Below are 26656 nucleotides of genomic sequence, written 5' to 3'. Positions count from 1 at the left end.
AGTGAAAGTTAACTGTGATTCTTGTTTTTGTACAATTTAACAATTGCTGCTATTCAAGTTTTATAGTAGAAATGTAGCTATTTTTGTGTGAAGTGATTGGAAATTTCTGCCATATTTAACAGAAACTTGATAACTTTAAGATGGTCTTCAATCTTCATTTATTTATGCAATATATGTAATAATATATTAATTTACAACACCTATAAAACACTTTGTATAAATTATGCTACAGAACAAAAGACAAGAAAAAGACAAAGGATCTCATGCACAGCTTCCGTTGCAAGTTTGTATTGGTTTGGAAAGGCGTGCTGTGTAGAGTGGTCAAGGCAGAGGGTCGGGTGGGGGAAAAGCTGGAGGAATTACAGTGTCAAAACAAGACGGTCAGTAGTGTGGGCAAACCGTATGCTTTCAAACAGTGATAGGGGTTCTGGACGTACACACGCATGTACGCTCCAGCACGGAGTTCTGAATATGAAGACCCTCCGTGAAGAGGAATCTCCAGGTTCTCTCCGGTTCTCTCCTGGGTTCTTTCATTTTTCCATCGTCTCGTGGTTAATTTGGATAGATAGGAGTGGGTGTTTACACAGGATATGGCTCAAAGCAAAATAAAAAAGGAGGAACATACATCTAAATATTACAGGTGTCTTTTGAGGGTTTTTTTTACCCAGAGGAAAGGCCTCTCCCTTCTTTTTTTTCAGTTCTTCAGCATTAAGACTTGAAGGCAGGATATCAAGGTCACAAAAATAGCTTTGTTCGTTATCAAAATCACATAAAAAGGGATACACACCCTCATCTTTAACATTACTAAACTGTGAATTGTCCAGCAAAAACAAGTCAAAACAAAAACAAAAACAAAAAAAAAAGACAAAAGAACAAAAATGACAGTGACTGACGATAATGACTAACTTGTTGTGACTGGTATGACACAGAAGGGGTGTGTGAACACACTGACACATGATCCATTTTCAATATAAACAAGTACAAACATTTCCTTTGTACATCCTGACATACATAGTTCGCATGGCATTCTCTATATATGGCATCACCCTGAAACATAACCGAGCTAGCAATTTAAACATTTATGTATGGTAACATGAAGAAAGCACAACTGTACAGTACATTCCATACTAAGTGGAATGGGTACAGTATTGTCAGTTAAATTTGATTGATCAAGCGCTGTAACCAAGGAGTTTTTTACTGCCTCCATTCACAGAGCAAGCACAGGACTGAGACTGAAGACATAGCACAAAGTAGATATTGTTGTTCTTATAGCTTCCTTCAATCTAATATACTTGGGCAGACAGCACAACGCCAGGCCTATAGTACAAAAGTAGGAAAGAGTCCATGACATTCTATATTCATTCATCAGAGATGGTCTCATGGCGGTGACGATATAAAAATGGTATCTCCTAAGCGGCGATGAAGCGCAACCCTTGATGGGAAGAGGGAGAAAAACAGGCTGGAAAAGGAGCAAACTGTGCACATCCAGGGGAGGAGATTCTAAAGCTTTAGTGCAATACAAACACCATTGAAAAAAGCACTTAAACGGTAAGTGTAATACAGTCTTTCTCTTTTTTACCCTACCTGACACAAAGCTTGTGGCACTTACTATGATATATTCTGCATCACAATAAGTAATACCATGTAAACAGACAGTACTTGATAGGAGGACATTCATTGAGTTGCAGTTCAGAAAACTCACAGTTTAAAAATGTGTTTTTTTCGTCAAACACTTAAGACCACGGCAGGCAGGTACAAGTAAGCTCCACATTTGAGCAGAAATATACATACAGAGACAGCCTAAGAACATACCAACCCAATAAAATGCACCACATGTTAAAAAGAAACAAAAAAAGAAAAGAAAAAGAGCAAGTAACTTCAGAGAAAGAATGAATACACAGTTTTTACTGCATACCACAAACAGAAATGCTGTAGATCTAAAGCTGATACAAAAACAAAACAAAAACGCACAAAATAAATAGACATGAGGAAGAAACGGGACACCTCTTTAATAATGTCTGTGGTGGAGTAGCAAGGCATTCGCTGAGCGGGGCCAAACATAAAATCAGGTAAGTCATTGTCTACACAGAGTGAGGGGGTTCAGTGACCCCCCCAGTGTTGGACTGCTGGACAGAGGGCAGCGGCCAGGTGTCTCTCACTGGGGCAGCGGCACTAGGACATCCACGTAGTTGATGGGGAAGAAGCCCGACTCACCGTTGATCATGCCCTCGTACCAGTTCTCGTCGATCTGGTTGGTGAGGATGATGAGGTCGCCCTCCTTGAAACCCAGCTCACCTTCGTTCTCCGGCTCGAAGTCGTAGAGGGAGCGACAACAGGGCTGGTCCATGTGCACTTCGGTGTCTGGGGGGCAGGACACAACGGCTTTAACACGGCAGGCTCAAATACACAGCACCATCACACACGCACTGACAAAACCAAGACACTGAAGGGACCAGTGAGTTGGACAGCACTCCCTGAATGTATAGTTGGGATACTGCTCTAACAGCTGTTTCAGTGAACCAGCCTATTAAAGGCAGCTGGGTCAAACACAACTGAACTGACTGAAATCATCAGAAATTAAAGTGATCTAAGAGCTCCAGAGAAAGAGAACTGGACCAGAGATCCTTCATGTCTAACATTCTTACTTTACAAACATTTCTTTTTGACAAATACTAATCAAGAGAACTGAGTGCAGATATCACTAAAATAACTGTTGTGTACTGTATATAGTTATGTACTGTATATATATATATATATATATATATATATATATATATATATATATATATATATATACACTGACTGATTCCATACTTTGACGCAATTGGATAACACTACGACCAATGTTTACTGACTGATTCCTTACTTCGACGATTGGTGCAGCTCGGTTTCATAGGCATAGGTAATGAGCATCATTACTCATTGCCAGAGTAACTCACTGAGCAAATTCAAATTGTGCTCTCGTGTGAACTCTGGATTTCCAGGGTAAGCTACCAATGCTCTGAGCTAAAACAAAACTAGCCTGGGAGTGCCCCAGGCTCTGTAATAACGGATCCTATATGAGAGAAGAAACACAGAAAACGAAACCAGTTATGACTAGATCTGCCTTCCAAGAACGTGTACGAGCGACTCAACATCGTAGCATGCATGCAGGAGGAGGAGGGACTTTACAGAGGACACTTGAAATCACAGACTACACTTTCTTGATAAACAGACATGAACATCAGAGTTGAGGTGGGCAGAGGAAATCAGATGGATGGGTGGATACTCACAGGTGCCGTTTGGACTCTCAGACCATGACTGAGGCATGGGGGTGAACTGCTCGACTGGATAAGAATGAGCTGGATGACAACACAAGACACAGACACAGTGGGACACAGACACAGACGCACCGACAAACAGATGTGTGGATGGGTGGTGGACACCAAACACCACAGTTAAACACATTGGGCCCTGAGTGTGTGTGTTAATACAAGGGCAGCCAGGATGTTATGCCAAAAAGTATCTTAAACTGGTATAGGTGTTTAACCTTTGGGTCTTCATAGGCCTACAGTACGTTACTGTCAAATCTGTGGTTTTGTCTAACCATGACCACTAGATGGCAGTACAGACAAAATGTTCAGAAAGGGCAACAGGATAGTTATGATCAAGCCAGGCTTGTTGTGTAACCATCCAGAATCTTTAAAACACACTAATTAGAAACATGAACATATAAGAGTATTTAGATTTTCATGTTTCGAATACATCAGAGTTCAAGGAGTTTAAATGACAATTTGTCAAAATTTGTGAAATGTTGAAATGTTATGACACCTACTGTTGCCATTTAAACTGTGGTTGGTCTGGTGATCTGTAGGGGACAATGGACTGATTACACAGATATATAAAATAGGCCTCACTGGAGAACAATACTAATAAGTAAACAACAAAAAAACAAAAACAAATTCCATACCACACAGATTCCACAAAACAACCAAGGTATGCAAAGTCAATGTATGAAACAAATGGCAGTTTGCTTGAGTAAAATACCTGACTCGGGGTGGGCAAGCCTACCTGTTGACTTTACTGATGAGCTGTACGATAAACCATTGTGCTGTGTGCTGTTGATGGACTCCAGACTGCTCATGATGGACTTTGGCTTGAATTCTTTCTTGGGCCGGTTACTAGCTGTGGTTATCCTGTCAGGATTCAACAGAGATCAACCCAGTTTAACTCAGATAAGCCAAAACAGTGCAAATATTTATTTGTTCATCATGGTATGTGCCCTGTGACCTTCTAGATAACAGATACAGACTTTCAAAGCTTACCTGCTTTGGATTTTACTATTGAGCTCCTCAAGGATTTCTAAAGACAAGCGGTGATATTCCAGAGCTGCCTCAACCAAGGCTGATAACTGGCTCACCTGTTCCACCTGCAAACATCAATAATGGACAAACATCAACAACAAGAATCAGGCTAACCAGTACTACAAGGGCCATCAACGACAAATAATGTAATTCTACATATCACCCACTACTCCATCTATTAAATCTGGTGGATTTCTTTGAAATGCGTCACTCTTTCATGTCTTAGGCGTGTGACTCATTCTGTGTTGGCTATCTTCCAGAGCAGAGCCGCCTCTGTTTGCTCTCAGGCTGATGAATCACCCGAGCCCCACTCTACCAGCCCCAAGTATGGCTATCGAGGTATTAGTGTCACGACACCAACGGACATCAATAAGATAGCATCTTTGAGGAGTCTAGTCTATTTTTTCTCAAGGTGCATCAATGATCAGAACTTATGAAGATACAAGAATGGCTTGTCAACCTCTTGTGAGAGCTGAATAAAATTTTGGTATCATACAGTTGAAGAGAAATTATGAAAACATCACAAGTAGTGACATCTTTATCAGCGACACCCTTTTCCTGTATACTGTAAAGTTATGTTCAGACTGCAGGCATATTAAGATTTGTTTCTCAAATCGCATCTTTCTAGACGACTGCCCACACTGTTCGTTTTTGTGAATGAATCTGATTTGAGTGTCCCATGAGTGGGTTGCTGTGGTAACAAAGTAGGCTTCAGTACTTTGAAATCCTATTGAAGCGGCCGAAGCGTTCACAGACTGTTAGGCAGAAATCTGACTTTAACTGTATCTCAAACCACCTCCAAAATGTAGTTTGAATCAGATTTAGAAAAAATCATGGTCAAAAATTCACGGTCTGTGTTTTTTTTTTTTTTTTTTTTTGCTGTTCAGATTATCAAAACCAACCTACATACCATCTGGACATGCTCAAAATCAGATTTAGGCTGCAGCCTGAACATACCCAGTGTGTAATTGGCTCATTCATTCATTCATTCCCTCACTCTCCACCTCAAGCAGGTGTGTGGTGAGCGTTCTGGCGCATGGGAGCCCTGTGTCACCCAGGTGGGTTAGAAAGGTTCCCCCTTCACTGTTAAGCACTTTGGGTGCCTTGATAAAGCGCTGTATAAATGCACATTGTTGTTGTTGTTATTGTTGTTGTTGAAGTGTCAGATTTTTTCCATGCTGGTAACTCTTCCATAACTGGGATCTTGAGTGAAAGCTACCACTGAAGCCAGTCAGGACTGAGGTTGCTGAACTCACGTCATTCTCCAGGAAGTTGAACATGCTCCTCTCAGCCAGCTCTTTGGACTCCTCGAACTTTTCCACTGCCTGCCTGACCTCCTCATCAGGGATTTTGCCCTGCCTCTTCTTCTTGTAGTCAAAGTCTAACCGTCGGCCCTCCAGCTTCTTCAGATGATGCTGTGGAGAAAGCAGGACTGGGGTTAGATAAGACAGTGCCATGTGGCAAGAGACAAAAGTAGGGACATAGATGCAGAAAGATCTCTAACAGACAACAATTGGGCCTCTGTTTGAAGCCGTGAAGGTATTGCATGGCGATGGCCATTGGCCATTATTGATACTCTTCGACATTACAATGGAAACATGCGTTCTTACTATACCAACATTAGGTGTAATCAATGTTCTTAATATCTAAACAAAGAAAAGATGGGAGTGAAAATATTAATATGTTGTCTCTTTAGAAATCCTATATCTTTAGAAGGTTTCAGGCGTTAACTCTGTGACCTGTGCTAATACAAGAATATGTGTGTTTTAGTTCATGTATACCCGGCGGAAACTTTCCAACAGATCATATGATGTGAAAGAATGCCTTAGTAAAGGGAACACAGCGAAGAACAGATTGTTATGAAAATAGAACACAACACAGAATGTTCTTTTCGTCCACTCTTTACAACAAGCTAGACAGGAACCAAGTGACACTTCACACCTTCCCATATGTGACCCTGCAAGGCGAAACCAGTCGCTTTGGTAAAATTTACAAAATTAAATTATTGTGCTCAATTGAACGGTCATTAACTAAGCTTTCCAACGATATGTGTATCGAGGGTATTGCAAAAAGTATCGCTAAGATAACCGCATCCAAAGTTGGCATGGTTCTCCTTTCACGATACGCCAGAAGAGGAGACAATCACAAATTGTCACGTGCGATAGTGTGAGGACACATCTATTATTAGCCTTACGGTAGCGCGACTTTGAAGCGGATGACTGACTATGTCCAGTTTCATCAACCGAGTGAGTGTCCTTTTCTGCCCCCTAGTTAATACCTGGGACGGTCATAAGGTGTCACTATAGAATATAATTAATGTATTTCGGGGTAAGTAAGGGGAGAGGAAGGAAGTGGTTCTGTGTACACAGATTGTCTATAGGCCTACTTTTAAAATGCGCTACGTCAATGGAAAACTTCTCCTGGTCCGTAAAATGATGCCAGGATATTTCTAAAAGTTCATGCTTTTGACCGTTCGTGCCCTAAAAGGCAAGTCTTTCACATTCATATTCGGTTACATCTGCCAAGAACGATAGAGAGCTGACACATTGAGTAACGAGTAAATAAATGAGTCAATTTTAGCTCTACGGTAAAACCTTATAGCGGCGTGGACAAAGGGAATGACTGCTAATGTGTTGAATCTTCACCTTAATAAAGTCAGGGTTTAACAGTCAAAACGTATGTTTATCCCGTGAAATTTGTTCACAATATGAAAGTGTAGACTGTATACTGTTAAATTATGCGAAAACGTGAAATTCGACATTTTAACTCATACGTTTGTTTATCGTGGATTTTCTCAAAATAGCACTGTGCGCAAAACGACTGGTTTCGCCTTGCAGGGTCACATATGAAGGTTCTGTGCAAGACCAGATCGGACTGGTTTGAGCATTGCAAGACGTTGAAGATGGCTAAGGCCGAAACGCATCCGTCTGTGACTGCTTTCAGTTAATTAAATTCACAATATACACAGCTTGAGAGTCATTCCTTTTTACACACCCAAAACCTACATATGAATTGTTTTGGAGTTGAGCGCACACACTTTTCCCGCTTGAGCATTGTGAAACACCCAAAACCAAATGTAAGCATAATTATAATGATTGTATCCACATTAATATAATGAAATGTACTGAACTTGCTGTATAATTGAGTGATCATCCTGACTGTACTTTGGATTTGGTTGCAGGAACTTAGATTAGTTAGGTCCCCGATGCTGTGAATAAAATTCTCTGCATCAGTTTTCATTTAGAACATGGTCTGCTTGTTTTATTTAAAGACCATTAGTAATAATTATGAGTTTTATGAAAATGTCTAACACAGGTAAATAATATAAATAAACTGCTCAGACCTACACTTCTTCTACAAATGAAGGGTTTAGATGCAAAAGCCTCTAAATGCCACCTATGTCAAAAATGAGGATAAAGATGGTGAGGGGATGCTCTCCACACATAGTATCATGCTTAATCAAATAATTTAACTTCTAAACCCACTAAATACCACTCTCTTCCTGGTCTGAAATATCGATTTATAGGCAAAAACCTATAGGAGCCTGAATTTAAATGCTCATTTAAAAGAAAAGTGGTCAGACGGATTTAGAGGGTTTTGCATCTGAACTCTTCAAATGTTTGTCCAACTGGTGCAGACATGAGGTAAGATAAACTTTTTTTCCCAGCAAGTTGATGTCTATCTAGACATTTTGTGTGTGTGTGTGATTTTGCTAGGAGCAGTGGTTTAATGGCCACTACAAAATTCTTTTGATATTCTAAATAAAGCTACTGAAACAGAAACAATAGAAATGTTCCAAGGACATTTTCAGAATAAGAAAAGGTTACCTTGGCACGTACACAGTAACATAACTTTGAGGTAAACAGTCATGAGTTCAGCTCACCCCAATCTCTTTCAGGTCTTTGTCCTGCAGTGTCTGTAGTGGGTCAATGAAATTCTGCTTCACGTTGATGTCCAAGGAGTCCTTCACCTCAGCCATCTGTTTCATTGCCTCACCTATGTCCAGCAACGCATAGCCTGCAGGGAGAGAGAGGGACAGAGAGAGAGGGAGGGAGCGACAAACAGACAGAGAAAGAGAGAGGGAGAGTGGGGGAGGGAGGAAAGGATAGAGGGAGAGGCAGAGGGAAGGAGGGACAGGCAGAGAGAGGAGAGAGGAGAGAAACACTCAGCTCCACAACAGTTTTCACAGCCCATCTCCCTGCTGAGATAGTCAGACCCAACGTGAGGTCAGCTCAGCACTGAGGGTCACCCTGGCCAATGGCAGCTCAGGTGAGGCATATCAGTGACCATGTGACACATTACAGTAATGCAATTCTGAAATCCACTTGGATTATACATATACAGTATATAGTCAATGCTCTAGTTTTCTGTGACTTAAATGTTCTGGATTCAAAAGTTTCACGCATGAGGAGTGTGTGGGATAGGGAAGTGTTAGTGTGTGTGTGCGTGTGTGTGAGTGTGGTTAAAACCATTCCAGCAGACACTGATTCTCTGCCCAGTGCGTGCTCTGCTGTGATTTTCAGCGCTGTGTGACACGGTGCGGACATGTGGAGGATGAAACCGTACCGAACGCAGACTCCTCCCCCAACTCGCGGCCGTATCTCAGCATGCAGTCCCCCAACAGCCCCTCTGGCTGCGGGTAGCCTGTGGTCTTCACCTGCCCCCGGATCTTCGACACGGTGTTGAGCATGCCAAGCTTGGCCCTGGAAGCTGAGAGCACACACGGCACAAAGTCAAGCCCATTATCTTCCACCCTGGATGCACTGCTGTCAGCTTGGCTCTCTCTCAAACCGGCATTCTACAGAGCATCAGGCTCAACTATGGCCGGGTGGAGGGATGATTATGCACGGCAATATGAGGCATGTTTCCTTTTCTCATTCTAACACAAGAGCGTTAAATCAGTCAACTTGTCTTTACAATTATAAACCAATTTCACTGCCGCTCGGCTGAGCATCATACCTGGGTTGGGTTGGAGGTATTCTGTGGTTTTGGACAACAGCTCAAAAACGGATTTGTTCGTGACGTCAATTTTCTATATTTATATATTAAAAAGAAAAAAGATAAAAAAAGAGGACAATAAGGCAAAGGCAAGGTGAAAAAAAGTCATGAATGAATCACACTTGTCTATTTTTACATCTCTGACACACTTTCCTTCCACGCCTCTCCAACAAAAGTGGGCAATGGAGGACAATGAGGTCAGTGTAAGACACGGCTGCCCTTGAGTAGACGTGAGTGGCTCAAGTTACTGATGGTGGGGGGGTGGGGGTGGGGGGATGCATTAGGACTGCTCACCCTCTCCATCTCCATGAAGTCCTCATCCAGCTTCGTTCCCTCTGCACCACTTATCTTCTCACTTAAAAGCTGCAGACAGAGACAGAGACGCACACAAGGACAAACAATAAGATATAATTGGAGAGGAGAAAACAATAAGGTACATAGGTAGGCATGTCTGAGGAAAGACACAGCGAGTTTGTGTATCACAAAGTGGGAGCGACGCCGTGAAATAATCCAGAAAAGTGAATTGAGAGCTAGATAGAGGAAGAGATACAGATAGGGAAAGGGTGTGGGTGTGTGTATGTGTGTGTGTCCACTGCAGGAGAGAAGGATTAGGTTCCAGGGCTGCATGGGTGCTAATGGAGGGATGTCACTGGTGTGTGTGTGTGTGTGTGTGTGTGTGTGTGTGTGTGTGTGTGTGTGTGTGTGTGTGTGTGTGTGTGTGTGTGTGAGAATTAGCTAAACCTTGTTAGCTGGTTACCAGCAACAAGGACAAGTTCTGTAATCACTGCGTGTGTGTGTGTGTGTGTGTGCACTATTATTCACTCTCCTGCTCAAACAAAATGTGTGCGTTCCAATTAGTATGAAAATAAACACACAGGCGAATAAACACATACAGGCGAATTCTCTCTACTCGTAGCTAAATAGCCTGACCATACGCACAGTGTGTATGGCCAGACACCTGTGTGTGTGTGTGTGTGTGTGTGTGTATGCTGTGCGTGTGTGAGAGCCACTGCAGGGGGGAAGCAGTGTGAGGGATTAGTTTCCAGGACTGCATGCATGGGTGCTGATGGAGGTGGATCTCACAGGTGTGTCCTGCTCCCTCCAGCCTCCCCATCACCACCATAGACATATGACTCATATAGATCAGTGATAGCCACTCCTATAGCGTCCCTGAGGACACCTGCCACTGCCTGAAAACACAACACTAACCACCAGCCACCACCACCAACCACCCGTTAGTGGTACACCCAGAGCACATGCCACCACAAGACAAAATCCTAACGGATGATTCACACCTTTCAGACAGAACAAGAAAGAAAGTCTGTTTGTGCTCTCTCACTCTTACTCACACACTCGCTCAATCACGGCTTCTTACACAGGCAGGCCCAACGAGCGTTTGACACAAAGACCGTAACTCAGAGGCCTGCGGAGCTAAGCTGATTAAAATACTGTGCATAACTGACCCAACCAGGCTAGACTCTGGGGCCAAACCTACACAGTGATGAAGCACAGCTGAGATGGGGCCACGGCTCCCTCACATATGAACTCCGTGGTCCCACAACTTCAGATTTACAGGCTGGAGAAGCACAAAGGCTTACAGTCGTCAGCTAGAAACATCCAGAACAATCAGAAAACTTAAAAGCGCAAGTCCATCAGTCAGTGAGCCAAAGGCTTTATTTACATCTTTACAGAGAAAACCAAACAATGTTGCATGCGGTCATCCATGTGATCAAACAGTGCTTTATCAGAGAGGAGAGTTACAGGGTCATTCCACGTCAATTCAACCAGGGCCCACGCACTTAGGTCTCAAAACATTCTGAAAAAATTACCAGGTGTACCTATGTTACCCAGGAGACACTGTAAAATTACTTTTATTTAAGATCAATACTTTACAGCCAGTTTTACGGGGGGAGGAGGTGTCGATTTTGTTCGGCCTCTTTTTTTTGTCAAAGTTCACAAGCCCATAGCGCAAGAACTAAACCATGTAGAGTAACCTGTGGTAACTCTATACAAAACATATTGATCTCAATGGTACATTTTGTCCATGTTCAGGGTGGAAAGTAAAAAAGAAAGATTTGCATAAGACAAATAGGTGTTTTTCTACTTATCTCAGTAAGGAAAATAAATCAAGAGCCTATGTTGAGTACAAATATGCCTTCTGAAGGCCTAAACAGAGCCCAGCCAAAAACTCCAATAAAATTTTGATCAACTTTGAGGGACAGCTATGACTATGCAGGATCATCTAGACCAAACGTGACGATTTTGCTCCATACTATTCCTTATGAACCAGCATGCAAAAATTGAGCCTCCTACATGGTTTAGTTCTTGTGTTTAGGCAGGGCTCTACACTAAAAAAAAAAATTCAGGAACACTTGTGCGCCCAAGTTAAAAAAATTTAGGAGCACAGACAAAAATTTGGGCGCACAGTCAGTTAAGTCACATTAAGAATGACTGACATCATTTAGGCTACAGGAAACAGGATTTTAAAGATCAGTGCCTACTTTACTTTATTCAGTCTGTTCTATTTTCCTACATTTTGTTAATGTAAAATAATATAATACATTGCCATATTTGCATTTAGCCTGTATATCAAGTATCCTGCCAAATGTAGGCTAATTTATTTATTTGTGAATCCATCTATAGCTAAACCAAATATGCCCATGGTGACCTATCTGACTGCATACTGCCTAATATTACAACTAAAACAGTCCATTTTCTCTTCCACAAAACCCAACATAGTAGCCTAGAAATCTAGACGCTTCTAGCGGAAGCAAATTACATTTGCTGTCAGGGCTACCAACATAGGCTAATCAAGTATATATGTTTTATACTTTTAGTTTTTATTTGAAATATCTGCATTGATAGGGGCAGTAGGCAAACGTTAGGTCTACTTTTCGCTTTTGGCTTCAGCTTGTATTCGATGTAAACAAACAAGCATGCGGAAGCCTGGAGTTGTCAGTAGCGTTCTACCTTGAATAAAATGGGAGTATTACGGGAGGCTACTTTTGTGCCGGTTCGCTACAGCTATATTTTGCATATTGCAGCCAATACCTTAACTGGGCTGAAAGGCATGTTAGGTTACCTTTCCTTCTCTCACTGCATTCTCAGAATCTCATCCTGTTCCTCCTATAGCCAATGAATTCGGTGGATAGAAGAACTAATTTCTTCAATCTTTGCATCTTGGCTGGCTAGTCTAATTTTCCGCTTTTTCTGCGTGCTCTTGGATTTGATAGAAGCGACTACTAGCGAGTCACAACGCGAAACTGCTAACGTTGATGGGAGGTGTAGTTTTTATGCTGCATTCGCGACGTGATTCTATGGTTTGCACCAGTAATGTTTCTCGATGTTGCGGTGTATTTTGTAGACAAACATTGACATGGTTAGAAGTCATTCGCATCAGTGCGCCTAAATATTTTTTTGCAATCGCAAGGCATCATTTTTTCTCGCATGTGCGAGTGAAATGGGCGCACTGTAGAGCCCTGTTAGGGCTTGTGAACTTTAACAAAAAAAAGAGGCTTAACAAAATCAACACCCCCCTCCCCCTATAAAACTGCCTGTATCTTGGAAAGTATTGATCTTAAACGTAATTTTACAGCGTGTCTCCTGGGTAACATAGGTACACCTGGTAATTTTTTCAGAACAGCTGTTGAAACGCCAACTTGTTAACGTTACATCATTGCAACTGTGGGTGTTAACTCTGTTTTCTTTATACATCTGAGAAATCTCTTTTTAAACCCAAAAACTATACATGTGCCTCAAGGGGGTTGTCTTTTTGATATTTTTTGGCATAAAAATCTAGCCTAAACTGTACTAAAAAATAAAATATCACAATCAAAACCTTTTTATGTAAATGACTTGTACTGTGTGTCCTGGGAGCATGAGAAGACAGCTGGAGATATAAACCCACTATGAGAGTGGATTGAGCAAAGTAAAATAAAAAAAAGAAAAGAAAGAAATTTTGCCTTCATACTTCTACCTTTCTACCTTTAGGCAGCCGTGGCCTACTGGTTAGCGCTTCGGACTTGTGACCGGAGGGTTGCCGGTTCGAACCTCGACCAGTAGAAAGCGGCTGAAGTGCAAGGCACCTAACCCCTCACTGCTCCCCGAGCGCCGCTGTTGATGCAGGCAGCTCACTGTGCCGGGATTAGTGTGTGCTTCCTCACTGTGTGTACACTGTGTGCCGAGTGTGTTTCACTAATTCACAGATTGGGATAAATGCAGAGACCAAATTTCCCTCAAGGGATCAAAAGAGTATATATACTTACTTATACTTAAAACCTTGATAACCGGGGTAATATAATACTACGATTCATGAGAACCGTCAGAATCCTCTGCATTGTCTACAAGGCCACTTTACGGAGGCCATACTGTTACAATAGTCTTCAACCAACAGCACAGTGCCAGGGAGCACTTCCAGGTCCCTACTTAAACAGTACCGACTACAGGTGAAGAGGGGCTGTGGACAACTGCACGTCCATGACCTCTTCCTACCGCTGGGATTCAAAATGCAGAGAGAAACAGAAGCCCTCTGCATGAGAGGCACATCTAATGGGATCTATCCACCAACACACACACACACACACGTCAAGCCAGTGAATGCAGCAGGGGAGCCATGAGTGCAGAAGAACATCAGTGTTGCCTGACAGACAGACTAAAGTGTGAGAGAAATGGCTTCCTGCTACTTGCAGGAAATTGCTACCCTACCAGCAGTCGTGACGGTGCTGGTTCTCGCATCAACTCTACTCCAGGCACTGTGTTCCGCCTTTAGATTGGCACAGACATAGTTTACAGTGCCATGAGACGAGAAATGAATGAGAAAAAAGTCATTGAAGACACCACTGTTGTAGGAGGCACAGACATTAGCCAGGAAGTTGTGTCATAATGGCTTGCAAAGTAAAAGTAAGGAATTGAAAGTAGACTCTGCAGTCATGATGTCAGGCAAGACTCACACGCAGGTTTCCAAGGCCATTAGCCCCTCTGAGATTCTGAGAAAAAGGAACCCAGAACGGAGGTCAAATCGGAGAGGCGAATCGGTGATGTGACGGCAGCACTGCATCAATTACACAGGAAACTCTCAAAGAACAAATCCCCCGACCCACTAAACCACCTGGCAATTAGTGAGGACAGAAAACAGCAGGAGGCTTGGTCGACAAATAAATAAATATATAAATAAAGCTAAATATAGCTGGTACAGTAAGTGATAATCAATTCTGCCGGATACTAAAAGGTAGGTCCAATTAGTAGTCAGACAAGACAGGAAGGAGCATTCTGGTACATGTAAATTTGATGTGACTGCATTTCCAATCAGGCAGTAAGAGCACAGACACCATGATCCATGTATCTGTTCATGATCGTGATTTCTGATTGGTCCAGGTCCAGACGGGTGGAGTGACTGTGACAAAAAAAAAAATAATTCAGTGGAAATGCATGGATTCAGTTGCTTCCGTAGCAGCAACTGGAATCCATGCATTTTCACGGAATTATTTTTGGAATCTGATCCCTTATCATACCTGTTCGTTTCAGATTTTCGCCGAATTTCGACTTATCGTGACTAAATTCAAGATGGCGTCGAACGGTAAAATTCCTTAAGGTACTGTCTGTATGAATCGTCTTGTAAATAAACTACCAGTGCTTTTTCAAAGTTCTTTATGTCTCGTTTTAAATGTCAAGGCCCTCGGAAGTCTACCAATGAAGTATGGAGCTACTTTGAGCCTCGTAAATGGTGTAAAACAGTGATTTATTTGCATGGCTAGGGCGATGCCCGAGGCACCACAACGAAACACTGTGTTGGTAGCATTGGCTAACTAGCCAGATTTCTGAGTGTAGGGAGACAAGCCGAGGTGAGCTATGAGACATACATTCACACTCGGTATCATGTTTCAACACACTTTAGGTCAAAATCACACCGGAATTATCCTTTAAGTGGTCCTTGGTCTGAAAAAGTATGAGAAACACTGTGTTAGCCTGTAGCTAAAGAGAAGGTATTGCAGGCAGAACTACCTGAATAAGCAGAGCGTGCTGCAGTGGCCCTTTCCTCCCACTCATCTTCACCAACGCAAATGGCAGCACCACAAACTACACTACACCCTACAGCAAACTCTGTGTGAAAATGTGTCTCCTCTGATGTGTGCTTAAAAACACATTTCAATGTGAGACCATGCTTTTGTCTTGAGCAATTGCCAGAGCTTAACCCTTGATCTCGATTTCCCAGACCTGAGGAGGTGTACTTTCCGTGCTGGGGATGTTCCTGATGTCATTCCATGTTATTGTTGACCTTTGTCAATGCCCTCCATTTCCTGCATAATTAGATTTTTCTTCTCTCTGATGCAATATTGTGAAGGATATAATGACTGTCTACTCTTCAGAGTGCAATAGGACTGTGTTTCAGTGACCTAGCCATCAACAGTCTACTTGTACAGCTTCCGTTTAACCTGCAATTTCACAAGAAAAGAAGAGCATAGCTACAATAATTGGAGCAGGAAATGAATTTTTACACAGAAAAGAGAGAAAAAGAAACACAAAACCATGAAGCCTAAAAGTTTGAGTCAAGGGAGCTTGTTGAACAAAATAAAAAGATGACCTTTTGGTAAGAAAAGTAACTGAGGGAGCGGAAACTAGGCTATTCAAACTAACATTTGACATTTCTTTATATATAACGGTATTTGCTTTGTCGAAAATAAGTCCCTTCTATAAGCCCCAACCTCTGTGGATAGGTTTTTGCCAAGGACAAACCGTCCTCTAGGCTACGTCCTTCGAAAAAAAAGAATCCTTTTAGCATAGCCTACATGACAGAGATGCAACAAATCTTTCTATCACAGGGTTGTTGCAATGCTTACACTGAATCACCAGCACTACAATAAATACCCTTACTGGAAAGATGATGGAATTAAAAAAACATCCAGTCCATAGCCTATTCTCCACAGGAATTTGTCATATTTATCACTTGACATAAATAGCCTGACACAGAATCTAGACAGCAAACAGAGACATATTGTAAAGGCAGCATGCCAGACTCCAAGCAATGCAGAAGCTCATCAGAGTTTGCCTGTGGCACACACAAATCTGTGATCTGAAATCTCTACTCCATCCCTGTAGTATCAGTTTTCAGGCACTGAACGCAAAACTGACCAACTAGGTCAGAATAAATTTAGCCCACATAGAGACAGAGAGAAAGTGTGTGTGTGAGAGAGAGAGAGAGAGAGAGAGAGAGAGAGAGAGAGAGAGAGAGAGAGAGAGAGAGAGAGAGAGAGAGAGAGAGAGAGAGAGAGGGTGATCCTAATATGGAGATATTCCTTGAGAAGCATGAGGACAAGAAAGACACGGACAGGAGGACTCTGCTGACTGTCTAAGAACACGGTGCTCAGAGAACAGTCAGGGAGCCAAAAAAAAGCTGATTACCTCCATCATAAGTGGTTTCAGTCTAGAGCAAATGGAAGGTATTGGCCTCTGCTAGGCACGGTCCCGGATCTACACATAGGAGACCATGGCCTGTTGGTGATGGGGGGGGGGTGCTTGGCACGGTCTAGCAACGAGGACTGCCATCTCGAGAGCAGCACAGCTGTGCTCCCTGCAATCTCTGGCCGCTGCTTAAGTCCAGGAACTCATTTACAGCTGTCCACAGACACACAGAAACAGTGAGACCCTCCATGGTCACTGTGGCCTATCGTCTCCTGCCATCTTCCTCCTCAAGAGGCTATAACACCAGGGCCAAAGACCGCTATTAGGCCTCCTCATCTGGGCAAATTGCTCACACAGAAGAGGAAAAAGAAGACACAAGAACACGAAGAAGACGACATTCAGAGGTCTTGTAAAGCTGAGAACTGAGGCCCAGACAATGCAGGTGCCCCTGGGTTGAGTTACGACCACGACAATCAGACTCCATGTTCTTTCCTCAAAACAGCTTCCTGGATGCAGTGAACAATGTGTTAGAGGGGCCTGGCAGGTTATGAAAGAGGTACTTTGTAGCAGAAGAAACACCAACCCTTTCCTCTCCTGAGAGCTCAGACAATACGGAAAAGCAATAAAAGAGACACATCCCTCTCACGAAACATGCACCGTTCCTTCTTCTTCAGGACAAGCACAGATGTGTGTGTAGAACTGTACTCGGTCAGAACTTAGACGGTTCAATGTCTCAGGCAGCTGGTTTCACTACTACTTGGCTCATCCACCTGATATAAGACACTATACTGCATTAGGCCATCCTTAAAAATATTTTTTGTTTGCAGTAACAGCCAAAAAAATTAAAAATGGGTCGTGTAGGTCAATATTTTTTTTTTTCAAGATTCAAAGTAAAAAAAAAAGTACAATTTTGGTCATGGTGATTACGGTCAGAACTTAGACGGTTCAATGTCTCAGGCAGCTGGTTTCATCACTACTTGGCTCATCCACCTGATATAAGAGACTGGAGAGAACTGCAAAAACCTGTGGACTTTGATGAAGTCTTTTTTGCTGCACTATACTGCATTATTGTTCATTACTGCATAAAAATAAATATAAATATAAATATAAGGAACACCCACATCTGTGTGATCCGATGACTCCTCCCTTTCTTTACATGATCAGTCCTTTTTTTTTTGAGCTCCTGTGAAGCATTTTATTGCATTTGTATTGGTTGTTTAGAGTAAAAAAAAATCGGTCGGTATTAACGGTAATCAAGTCGGTCGGAAAAAGGGAAAAAAAATAAATATTTGCGGTGGAATTACCTTTTTTACTTGATAACAAAATCCAAACGTTTGGATTACAAAGATGGTTGGTAGGCTAAATCAGTGAGAAAAATATGAATTCAATAAATTAATAACACAAAACATATCATACAATTTAACTGTTGGCCAAACACAACAATCAGAAGCCTACTACTGTGTATGACGTTACATTACATTACATTTAGCAGACCCTTTTTTACCAAAGCGACTTACATATGTCAGCTATATTACAAGGGATTAGATTGTCCACGGAGCAACTTGGGGTGCCTTGCTCAAGGGCACAACGGTGGAACCCAGGAATTGAACCGACAACTTTCAGGCTACTGCACGCCAGACCAGCTCCTTAACCACTACACTACCACCGCCCCGACAATGCAGCAATCAATGTTAGTCACTTCATTTATCATTTTTACTCTACTCTTATTAGGATAATTCTGGAATTCCCTGAAAGAGCTTTTGGTTGACGTTCCGTGTTGGACTTAAACTCCCATTCAGCATGCACTTGTTTCTTCCCAGGTTGCCCCTCAAATTACCTAACTAAACCCCTTCCCAGCACAGTGAGTGAGTCAGCAGCCACTACTCATACTCCCACTTACACAAACCAGCAGAAGGAAACGCCATCAGTGCACTGCAATGAGTTCCGGGCACCCTGAGAGCAGGCAAGAGCCTTTAGCCCATAACAACAGCGTTGTGGTAAGGTGACAAGGAAAAGTAGACTAGGCCTAATAGTACTACAAAAGTGGCATCTATGGCCTGGAGATACCATCACTGGATGTCAGGGGAATTACATTCTTGGCTGTTTCATTGTTTCACAGACCAAAAAGGCCTAAATCGTGTAAAATTGTTGTGGTAAATGTACTAGGTGCCATGAAAGCTTAGGTTTGGTTTAATTAAAGGAGGCACAGTGGCTTACTATAAAAGTGTAAGCTCTTCAAATCTCAGGCCTGAAGGCAGAAACGAGATGGCTCTTTTTCACTTGAAATTCCGCTACTGGCTCAGACATGAAACATACTGCTTCATAACAATACATACATCATAGTGTGTTGTACACTGCTGTGCCTTTGGTAAACCACACTGACTACTGAGTCTTTTCATATGAAATGTAATCCTTCATAAAATAGCAGTCGCTCTGTACACAGAACTACAGTGTGACCACATGAGACACGTGGCTTTCCTGTGCAATATCTTGCCATAGCTGTCAGGAGTGTGTGTGTTGTACTGTGATGTGTTAACTGTCCAGCACTGCAGCTGTCAGAAGTACGGACTTCAATCTCCCTCTCTTCTGCAACAGCTCCACTGGTCCACACGCCCACCAAACAAGCACAGGAAATGTCAATAATACCCCATGCATTGAGACAGAATGGCTTTAATTTGAGGAAACACGTACGCTTTGCACAAAGAAAGACATACAGACAGAGGAAAGGCTGAGAGGAAATCTGGACCGGACGTCACATGCAAGAGCCGAGGGAGCACAATCTCTTGGTTCTCCAGTTCAACGGCACAGGATTTCAAAACAATCCGAGGCAAAGATATCAACAGGTCACGTCTTGAGAAATTTCATGACTTTGGAATGAAAACAAAGTCGATCTGAGGAGCATCGTAACAAAACAAGTGTGAGGTCTGAACTGTTAGAGCTAGTGGCAAACAAAGTAGCACTGGAGAAGACAATTGAGACTGAGGTCGGGGCCTACCCCTGGGAAGTCTCCCTGGCCTCCTGTTGGATGTGGGGCTGGGCCTGGGCGTCCGTGGCCGATAAGAGCTTGTGTATTATCCCACCCCGCCCCTGCTTGGGGAAATGGAGCACACATTTCTGCACAGCTTCCTGAGAGACACCTCTCCCACCACACAGCTGCTGCGGCAAGCATCCTGCCGCCAGCGGCTCCCCGCCACACTGGCCTGTTCACAGGGACGAGCCTCAGCTGGGCTGGGCTCAGGGTTGGGACAACGACCGCCCTCCACCCCGCCCAACTCAAGTCCCGTTCTGCACCATGGATGTCTCTGTGAGGCTCGAAATGCCCTGGAGTCCTTAGCAGTGCCATGACATTTTCCTCAGCGGTCGACAGGGCAAAATAAATACTCGGCTACTGATCGATGGCTTCTGGTTCATATTTGTCCGTTAGGACAGAGATTGGTGGTGCTCGGTTTCAAAAACAACCGAGTGGCCCTTTGAACAACAGGAGCAGGCTTGAAGATGCATTAAACCACCACCAGCTGATTTGTTTTTATTGCATGGATTGGACCCAGACATTTCCCCTGAAGCATTAAATCTGCCTTGCAGGAGACAGACACTGTCTATGTCTACCCCTTCTGAAAACAACACTATGCAGCAGCTGCACAAGGAGTTAGCATTCCATGCATTTCTGTCACAAATAAACTAAATACCAGTCCAATACTTGGAGTGAGAGTGAGGAGTAAAGTCATTACGTCTGACGGGAGTGAGCGAGAACACTCCGTTAAGAGGGTAATAAACACGGATGGCTCTGTTAAGAGTGAGGTTCTTCTGAGGGGAACAGGTCCTTTGCATCAATTTGGCAGAATCAATACGGAGCGAGCCAGATGACTGTCTGAAGAGCTGCGTAAATAAGGCCTCTGGCATGCAGCTCAGCCTTCTGTTTAGACACAAAGCTGTATCTCCTCTCAGTGAGAGGATTTAGCAGGGCTGTACATTAACTTTTTTTGTTCATAGCACTGGTTCTACTGAGGTTGATAGTTTTCTAGCACAATCCACAAAATCTCTAGAAACAGTATGTCGTCACAAACACCTCATCTCATTTTAAATGAGGGGTTATTGGTGCTAAGATGGTAAATCATACATAGCACAGACTGATTTTTTGTAGCTACATAGATGTAGCACTGCCCACCCATTTAGCCTTACCCACATGGAGCCCACAGGGGAAGGAAGGGGAGTTGTCGGTGTTGCGTTGATGAACACAAGCCATTCAAGCCTGCACTGCACTACACAGAGTGAGCAAGTCATAAGACCAAGGAGCTTTAGCGGTGACAGCCATGTCGACCCCTTTCAAACACTGCTGCTGAACTGCAAAGCGTAACACACACACCCACAAAGGTAGGCTACAGGATGTTAACAAGCAGCCGGAGGTCTGCAGAGGGGTTAGAGATAACGTGAATGAAGGGTTTTCAACAATTTCCCACAGTATATTTACATGCTAGTGAAGGGATTGACAGATGGGCATGCTGCAACAGCAACCCCGTCTGGTGTTTTCTCCATCAAAAGCACCAAAAACATGGAGGGAAACAGCCGAGTTAGCCTACATAGTGTCATTATTGTTCATTAACAGCAGTCAGGCTCCTGGGAGTAGTTGGTGCTTCGCTGTGGTGACAAATCTCAGGCAGAAAGCATGCGACTGCTGAAATGTTTATGAGCTGTGTGACTGCGCCTTATGAACCCCTTATGAATCCTTAGCACATCATCATCCATATTTCATACAGCTACTTTCTATAGCTCAGTTCCATCCTCATGAAATGGCAAATCTCTTCAACTTCCTGCCCTCCATTACTATAGCATCCATAGCCACAGAGAAGCTGGAAGCTCATATTATTTCTACTGATTGTTACTTGGTTAAACTAAAGGGGGCTTAATGAATGGTTTGTGAACAGGAAACATGACAACAGCAGTAATTTACGGAAATTAAAGTAAACTTCAGATCACAATGGAGAAAGAATGGGATTAATCTGCATTATTAGTGACACTGTGGAATCTGAGATTATTCCGAGGTCTATTCTAAAATAACATGAGCCAAATCCCTCCGCTGGGCAGTGAATCATCATGTGATTTTTCCCAGAGCTGCATTCCCATGGTGCACCACACCTCTGTGCAGGGGCCCTGCTGAAGGCGTCCTCCTCCAAGAACAAAATCATCCATAACCTCTGACAGGAAACACCAGCAACAGTTTCACAAACCATAACAAGCTTCCTAAGAAGGCAGAGACAAGCCAAGTCATTGCACTTGGCTGTAGTAAACTCAACATTTAAAACTAATTCAGTCTTTTCAAGCATGATTTTGGTTGTGGTAGACCATGTTAAATGGTCGCCAATTCTGTACAGACTATGAAAGGAAGCTTTCAGATATCCCAGATCCGTGTGATTTCTGAGTGATCACTGGTAGTATGGTGTTTTAATGCACTGAAGGTCAGAGGCTAAGAGAAGTGTTTTGTTAACAAAGTTGTGTCAAGTTAACATTTGTCTAGGTGAACTAAAGAAAGGAGTGCAAAATATTCAAGTGAGAACTCAGGGAGGAATTTAAACTAAAATGTAACTGCCACATTGTGTTGACACCAAAACAGTCATCATTCACAGCCTACACGCTCTCGGTGACAACTATGTAAACCTTGTTGAAAGTTTTGAACTTTGTACTGTCAACAGAACTGAAACACTAACATGAAACTGGCCCATGGGATTGCTAAACTAATTATCCATGTGTCCTGATAGGCCTATGTGGAGTTGTGCATGCAGAGCCACAATACTTTGACACTGTGTGGTGATGTGGCAGGTGAGTAATCAATCATGGGAGGTGTGACCGATGCACGTGACATTGGCGATGACGTGAGGGCTCCGGCTAATAACAAACCATCACCACAGGCTTCCAGATCTCTGTGTTTATTCAGCTGTGGCCGTCCAAGAGTCACTCCCTGTCCATCCTCCATTGAAAAACAATGGAAATTATGCTCAATCACAACTCACCTTACCTCACAGCAAATGATTGTTTAGTGCAGTGTTTCTTAACTGGTGGGTCGGGACCCAAAAGTGGGTGACAGAACCGTTCCGGGTGGGTCGCGGAGCTTGTGGTTAAAAAATCAATTAAAAAAAATAAATCGCCCATTTAAAATGCTAACTCTAATCCAATATTGGACTTTTATTTTGATAGACTTTATTTGTATGCCAGTCATTGCCATGGACATAGACAATGTTTATGTGACAGGTCATATTAGACATAATTTTAGCGGTAAAGCAGCTATGGCCCTGAATATTTGAAGTAGGATATGGTTTCACTTAAATTGAGACAAAATGGGACAAAAACCTCAGTGTGCAGTGTTCACTGAATTGCTGGCACGAGAGAAAGTGCCACATGGAAACAAAGCACCCGTGACAAAGACAAACCTGTAGAGTTCTTTGAAAGGTGACATCAGGAGTTGAAGACTTCACAAATGTAATGCCAAACATCAGCATGTTCCAAACAAGTAGGCCTACATGCAGGCACTACACGTGTCTTACCATGTAGCTCACCATATCCGTTAGTTTGATCGCTAAAAAAACCATACTCTTATATATGAGAAAACACTGATAGATAGTTGACATCTTGTACTAGGCTACAATTGTCAGAATAGAGAAATACCTGCAATGTTGTTTTTCTCAAATTGGAAGGACTATCAGATAAGACATTTTTCAAACTAATATGTTTGTGTGTGGAACACACATGGCAAAATAGCTTTGATAGAAAAACATGTTTACAGTAGCCTACAGTAAAAATGTTAAATTGTTGAACTCTGCTAGATACTTCAGGTGATACACAACAGGGATCAGATTTTCTTCCTAGTGGCCCTTAGGGCCTGAACATCTGAAACTGGCCCTTGGTGCTGTACATTTCTACTGGCCCCAAAGTCATTTTTACATAACACTGCTATTTTTCTACATTGTATTTTACCCCCTCTTTCTGAAAGTAGCTTCACATACTTAACTTCAACAAGTTAGCATCAAATGTAAACTGAAATGACTCATGACGTTGATGGGCAGAAAAACTGACACTGGTCCAACTGACCTACAAACTTGCCTATTTACTTGCCCCTGGCCTGTGGGCCAGTGCATGTGCTTAACCGTGATACACAGCAATGTAATGTGTGTACCATATCACATACCATACCATAGCACCTTGTCTTCAGGATCTTCTCCAACACACATCCTCTACATACTTACAGCACACTGCCCCCACCTACCCACACACACACACACACGCACACAGTCACTGCTCCACTCCCCTCCCGCCCACACACACATCTTCACTGTCATCACTCACATACATCATACATACAGTACTCTGCTTGCAATAGTAAGTCCCTTCATCATACTTGCAGTACACTGCCCCCCCATACACAGCACATTGTCTCATGAGGAAGCTTCTCCAACACACATATTGCACACTGCCCTCTCCCCACATACACAGCACGCTATCCCATCTCCCCTGTCATCCCCCCCAACACACACAACAAGACCCCTGGCAGTTGGGTTAGCCCCTTGAGCCGTGGATCTGCCCAAAGTTTCTTTTTTCCTTGTATATCAACGCAACCCAAAGCAGCAAGTCTAGGCCTACATCCTGAAAAAACACAACATGGTGGCATTTCTTAAACAATGGAGTCATTTCAACAGACAGAACAATGACACATTAGCTCTTGCGTAGTATTCCCCAGCTTTAAATGTCAATTGGTGAGAGGAAAGAAAACATATTACTACAAAGTGCAAGCCAATTGTCTTTACCACAATTCTAGCATCAAGCTTTTTGGGATAAGACATTTTGTTCCTAACTTTGCAAACAGGAGAATCCTCCAAGCACATAAATTGCAGTGAAATGCCAGGGGTTCACATGATGGCATGTTGGGCAGGTTTCCCATTGCTGTAACTTGTTCAGACAGGCTCCCGCAGCTTAAATAGCTGTACAGCGCAGTTTCAAAACTAAGTGTGAACTAAAGCATTAATTAAGGGGATAAACAACACTATCAAGGTTCAGATAATCAGCAATAATAAAGGCCACATTGCACATCCTGACAAACATCCACTGTATTTCATTCTCGAAGATAGCTTAAGATGGCCAATGTGATTATGCATCTGTCTTGGGTGTAACATTCTAAGCTTACCAGTATTCACTTGGCAATGCAATTAAGGTCGTAGTTCTATACATTAAATTCACATTTTACCTGCCAACGACACTCCCAATCTGCACTTATTCTATATCTGATCATTGAAACATCACTTCTGTGTTCAACACACTGTCACTAACGTTATTTGTTAGGGGCTCATATCTTCGAATGTGCCAACCAAGTTACAGAGTGAATAAAGCTAGGTCTATAACGTTATATTTAATCTAAGTTTGAAACACTTGGTGCTTAGACAAAATGCTGATATGTGCTGATTTTAGCTGGTTAACTTTTCACTGAAGATCGAATGTATTCTTTGCTTTCACGACACGATGTTTACTTTTTAGCAACCTAGTGTCATCAACATCCCCCTAACGGATTATCAACACTAAAATGCAGTCATTGTAACGTTAACGTGGGTAGTCTAACTCTCGTAGACCTGCTGTTACTGCTCCATCTGAGCGTCTCTCGCACTAACATTAACGTTTTCATAGTGCACTTGTTACCAACGAGTCAAAATCGGATGATAATTTCATTGTTAATCGTGGTTAGCCATGCCTTAGCGTTACTTTACGATGTGTAGGTTAACGTAAAGTTAACTAGCTAGAACTAGCTGGCTAATTCGTTGGTAGGCTATAATGTGAAGTAACGTCAACGTCAAAAGACAGTTATCGTTAGCTCCTTTCTCTAATGCCATTGCTTACAAAGGCGTAGTAGCTTCGTAGAGGTAATAGCTGAAATATATGCTGCGACTTAGACAAAACATCATATGTTACCTTTTGAAGAAACTGTATTTTAAACAAGTAATGATGTATTATTTTCAATTTCAACGTTTCACCACTCTAACTGGTTGGCTAATTTCACATGCTGCATTCCTCAAGCAACCGCTGGAGTGAGCAATGCAACGCTAACGTTATCAGACTTGGGGGGACTGTGAAATGGCTGGGATTGTTGAAGTAAACAATAGGCTGAGATTTTCAGTTAGAGGGTGTAAGGTCGCAATATAATATCATAATAGTGCAAAGACTTCACGAAATAAATTGGGGCGTCTCCTCCTTACCTGACTCGCTTTATGAAACTGCTTCTTAAATCCGGCCACCGACATCCTCAAAATGTTCAAAAACACCACAGAGAAAAGCCGGGGAGGACAATGAATGTAGCCTACACTGAAAGTCAGGTGGACAGTAGAACTATAGCGCTGAAATATTACGAAGGTGGTTTTGTTACAGCTGCTAATTACAATCCATACACTTGCGTATTTGCTTTGAGTGACCACTCAGTACACGAACACAGACAGTTTTTTTTCTAAAAGGAAAGATGTGGTTGGATCTAAAAGCCGATTGGTTGAGAGCGATTTTTATGCAAATTACGTTAAGCGGAGCCCACGCACATCCGCAACATCGCATAGGCTACATTTGGTAGGCCTACTGATGAACCTTCTAATCTATGTCATTACGATGGATGCACTTGCCACTTGTGGAGGCTATATCTACTAAGTTAGGTGGTTTAGAGTAGGCCTAGCCTATTTCTCTCTCTCTCTCTCTCTCTCTCTCTCCTCCCTCCTCCCTCCCTCCCTATGTGTGTTTGTGAGAGAGAAGGAGAGACGAAGAAAAACAGAGAATAAGTGTAGCCTACGGGATCTCTGCTTATAACTTCAATTTGAACCTAGGCCTATGCAGCTTGAAAGAGATGCGTTGAGTTTGGCTGAACTATTTGTGAATCAGAGGTTCACTGTTTTCATAGTAAC

At 42.6% G+C, this 26656-nt stretch overlaps 1 protein-coding gene across 2 annotated transcripts; it reads right to left on the bottom strand.

The window, feature by feature from the left end:
* Positions 1 to 141: 141 nt before the first annotated feature.
* sh3gl3a (SH3-domain GRB2-like 3a) lies at positions 142 to 26207 on the bottom strand. Of its 2 annotated transcripts, XM_048262486.1 has the most exons (11): positions 25970 to 26207; positions 9636 to 9704; positions 9303 to 9375; positions 8910 to 9053; positions 8227 to 8360; positions 5600 to 5758; positions 4305 to 4408; positions 4051 to 4175; positions 3815 to 3847; positions 3273 to 3341; positions 142 to 2361 (listed from the first exon to the last, which is right to left on the bottom strand). In XM_048262486.1, the coding sequence occupies exons 1-11, from the start codon at positions 26012 to 26014 to the stop codon at positions 2156 to 2158; spliced, it is 1161 nt and encodes a 386-aa protein (XP_048118443.1). In that variant the 5' UTR covers positions 26015 to 26207; the 3' UTR covers positions 142 to 2155. The 2 variants fall into 2 exon arrangements, with proteins under 2 accessions (XP_048118443.1, XP_048118444.1); XM_048262487.1 differs by lacking the exons at positions 3273 to 3341; positions 3815 to 3847.
* Between the last annotated feature and the right edge of the window lie 449 nt (positions 26208 to 26656).

The sequence above is a fragment of the Alosa alosa genome, chromosome 14, assembly GCF_017589495.1.
Source record: "Alosa alosa isolate M-15738 ecotype Scorff River chromosome 14, AALO_Geno_1.1, whole genome shotgun sequence".
Lineage (NCBI taxonomy): Eukaryota > Metazoa > Chordata > Actinopteri > Clupeiformes > Clupeidae > Alosa > Alosa alosa.
Note: the sequence above shows the minus strand (reverse complement) of the source record. Positions and strands in the feature narration are given on the sequence as shown.

Coding starts and splice junctions, on each gene's coding strand:
- sh3gl3a (XM_048262486.1), bottom strand. CDS start 26,014: ATGTCGGTGGCCGGATTTAAGAAGCAGTTTCATAAAGCGAGTCAG. Junction 5,759..8,226: donor AAGACCTGAAAGAGATTGGG/GTGAGCTGAACT, acceptor CTTTCTCCACAG/CATCATCTGAAGAAGCTGGA. Junction 3,848..4,050: donor CTCATCAGTAAAGTCAACAG/GTAGGCTTGCCC, acceptor TGTCCCCTACAG/ATCACCAGACCAACCACAGT.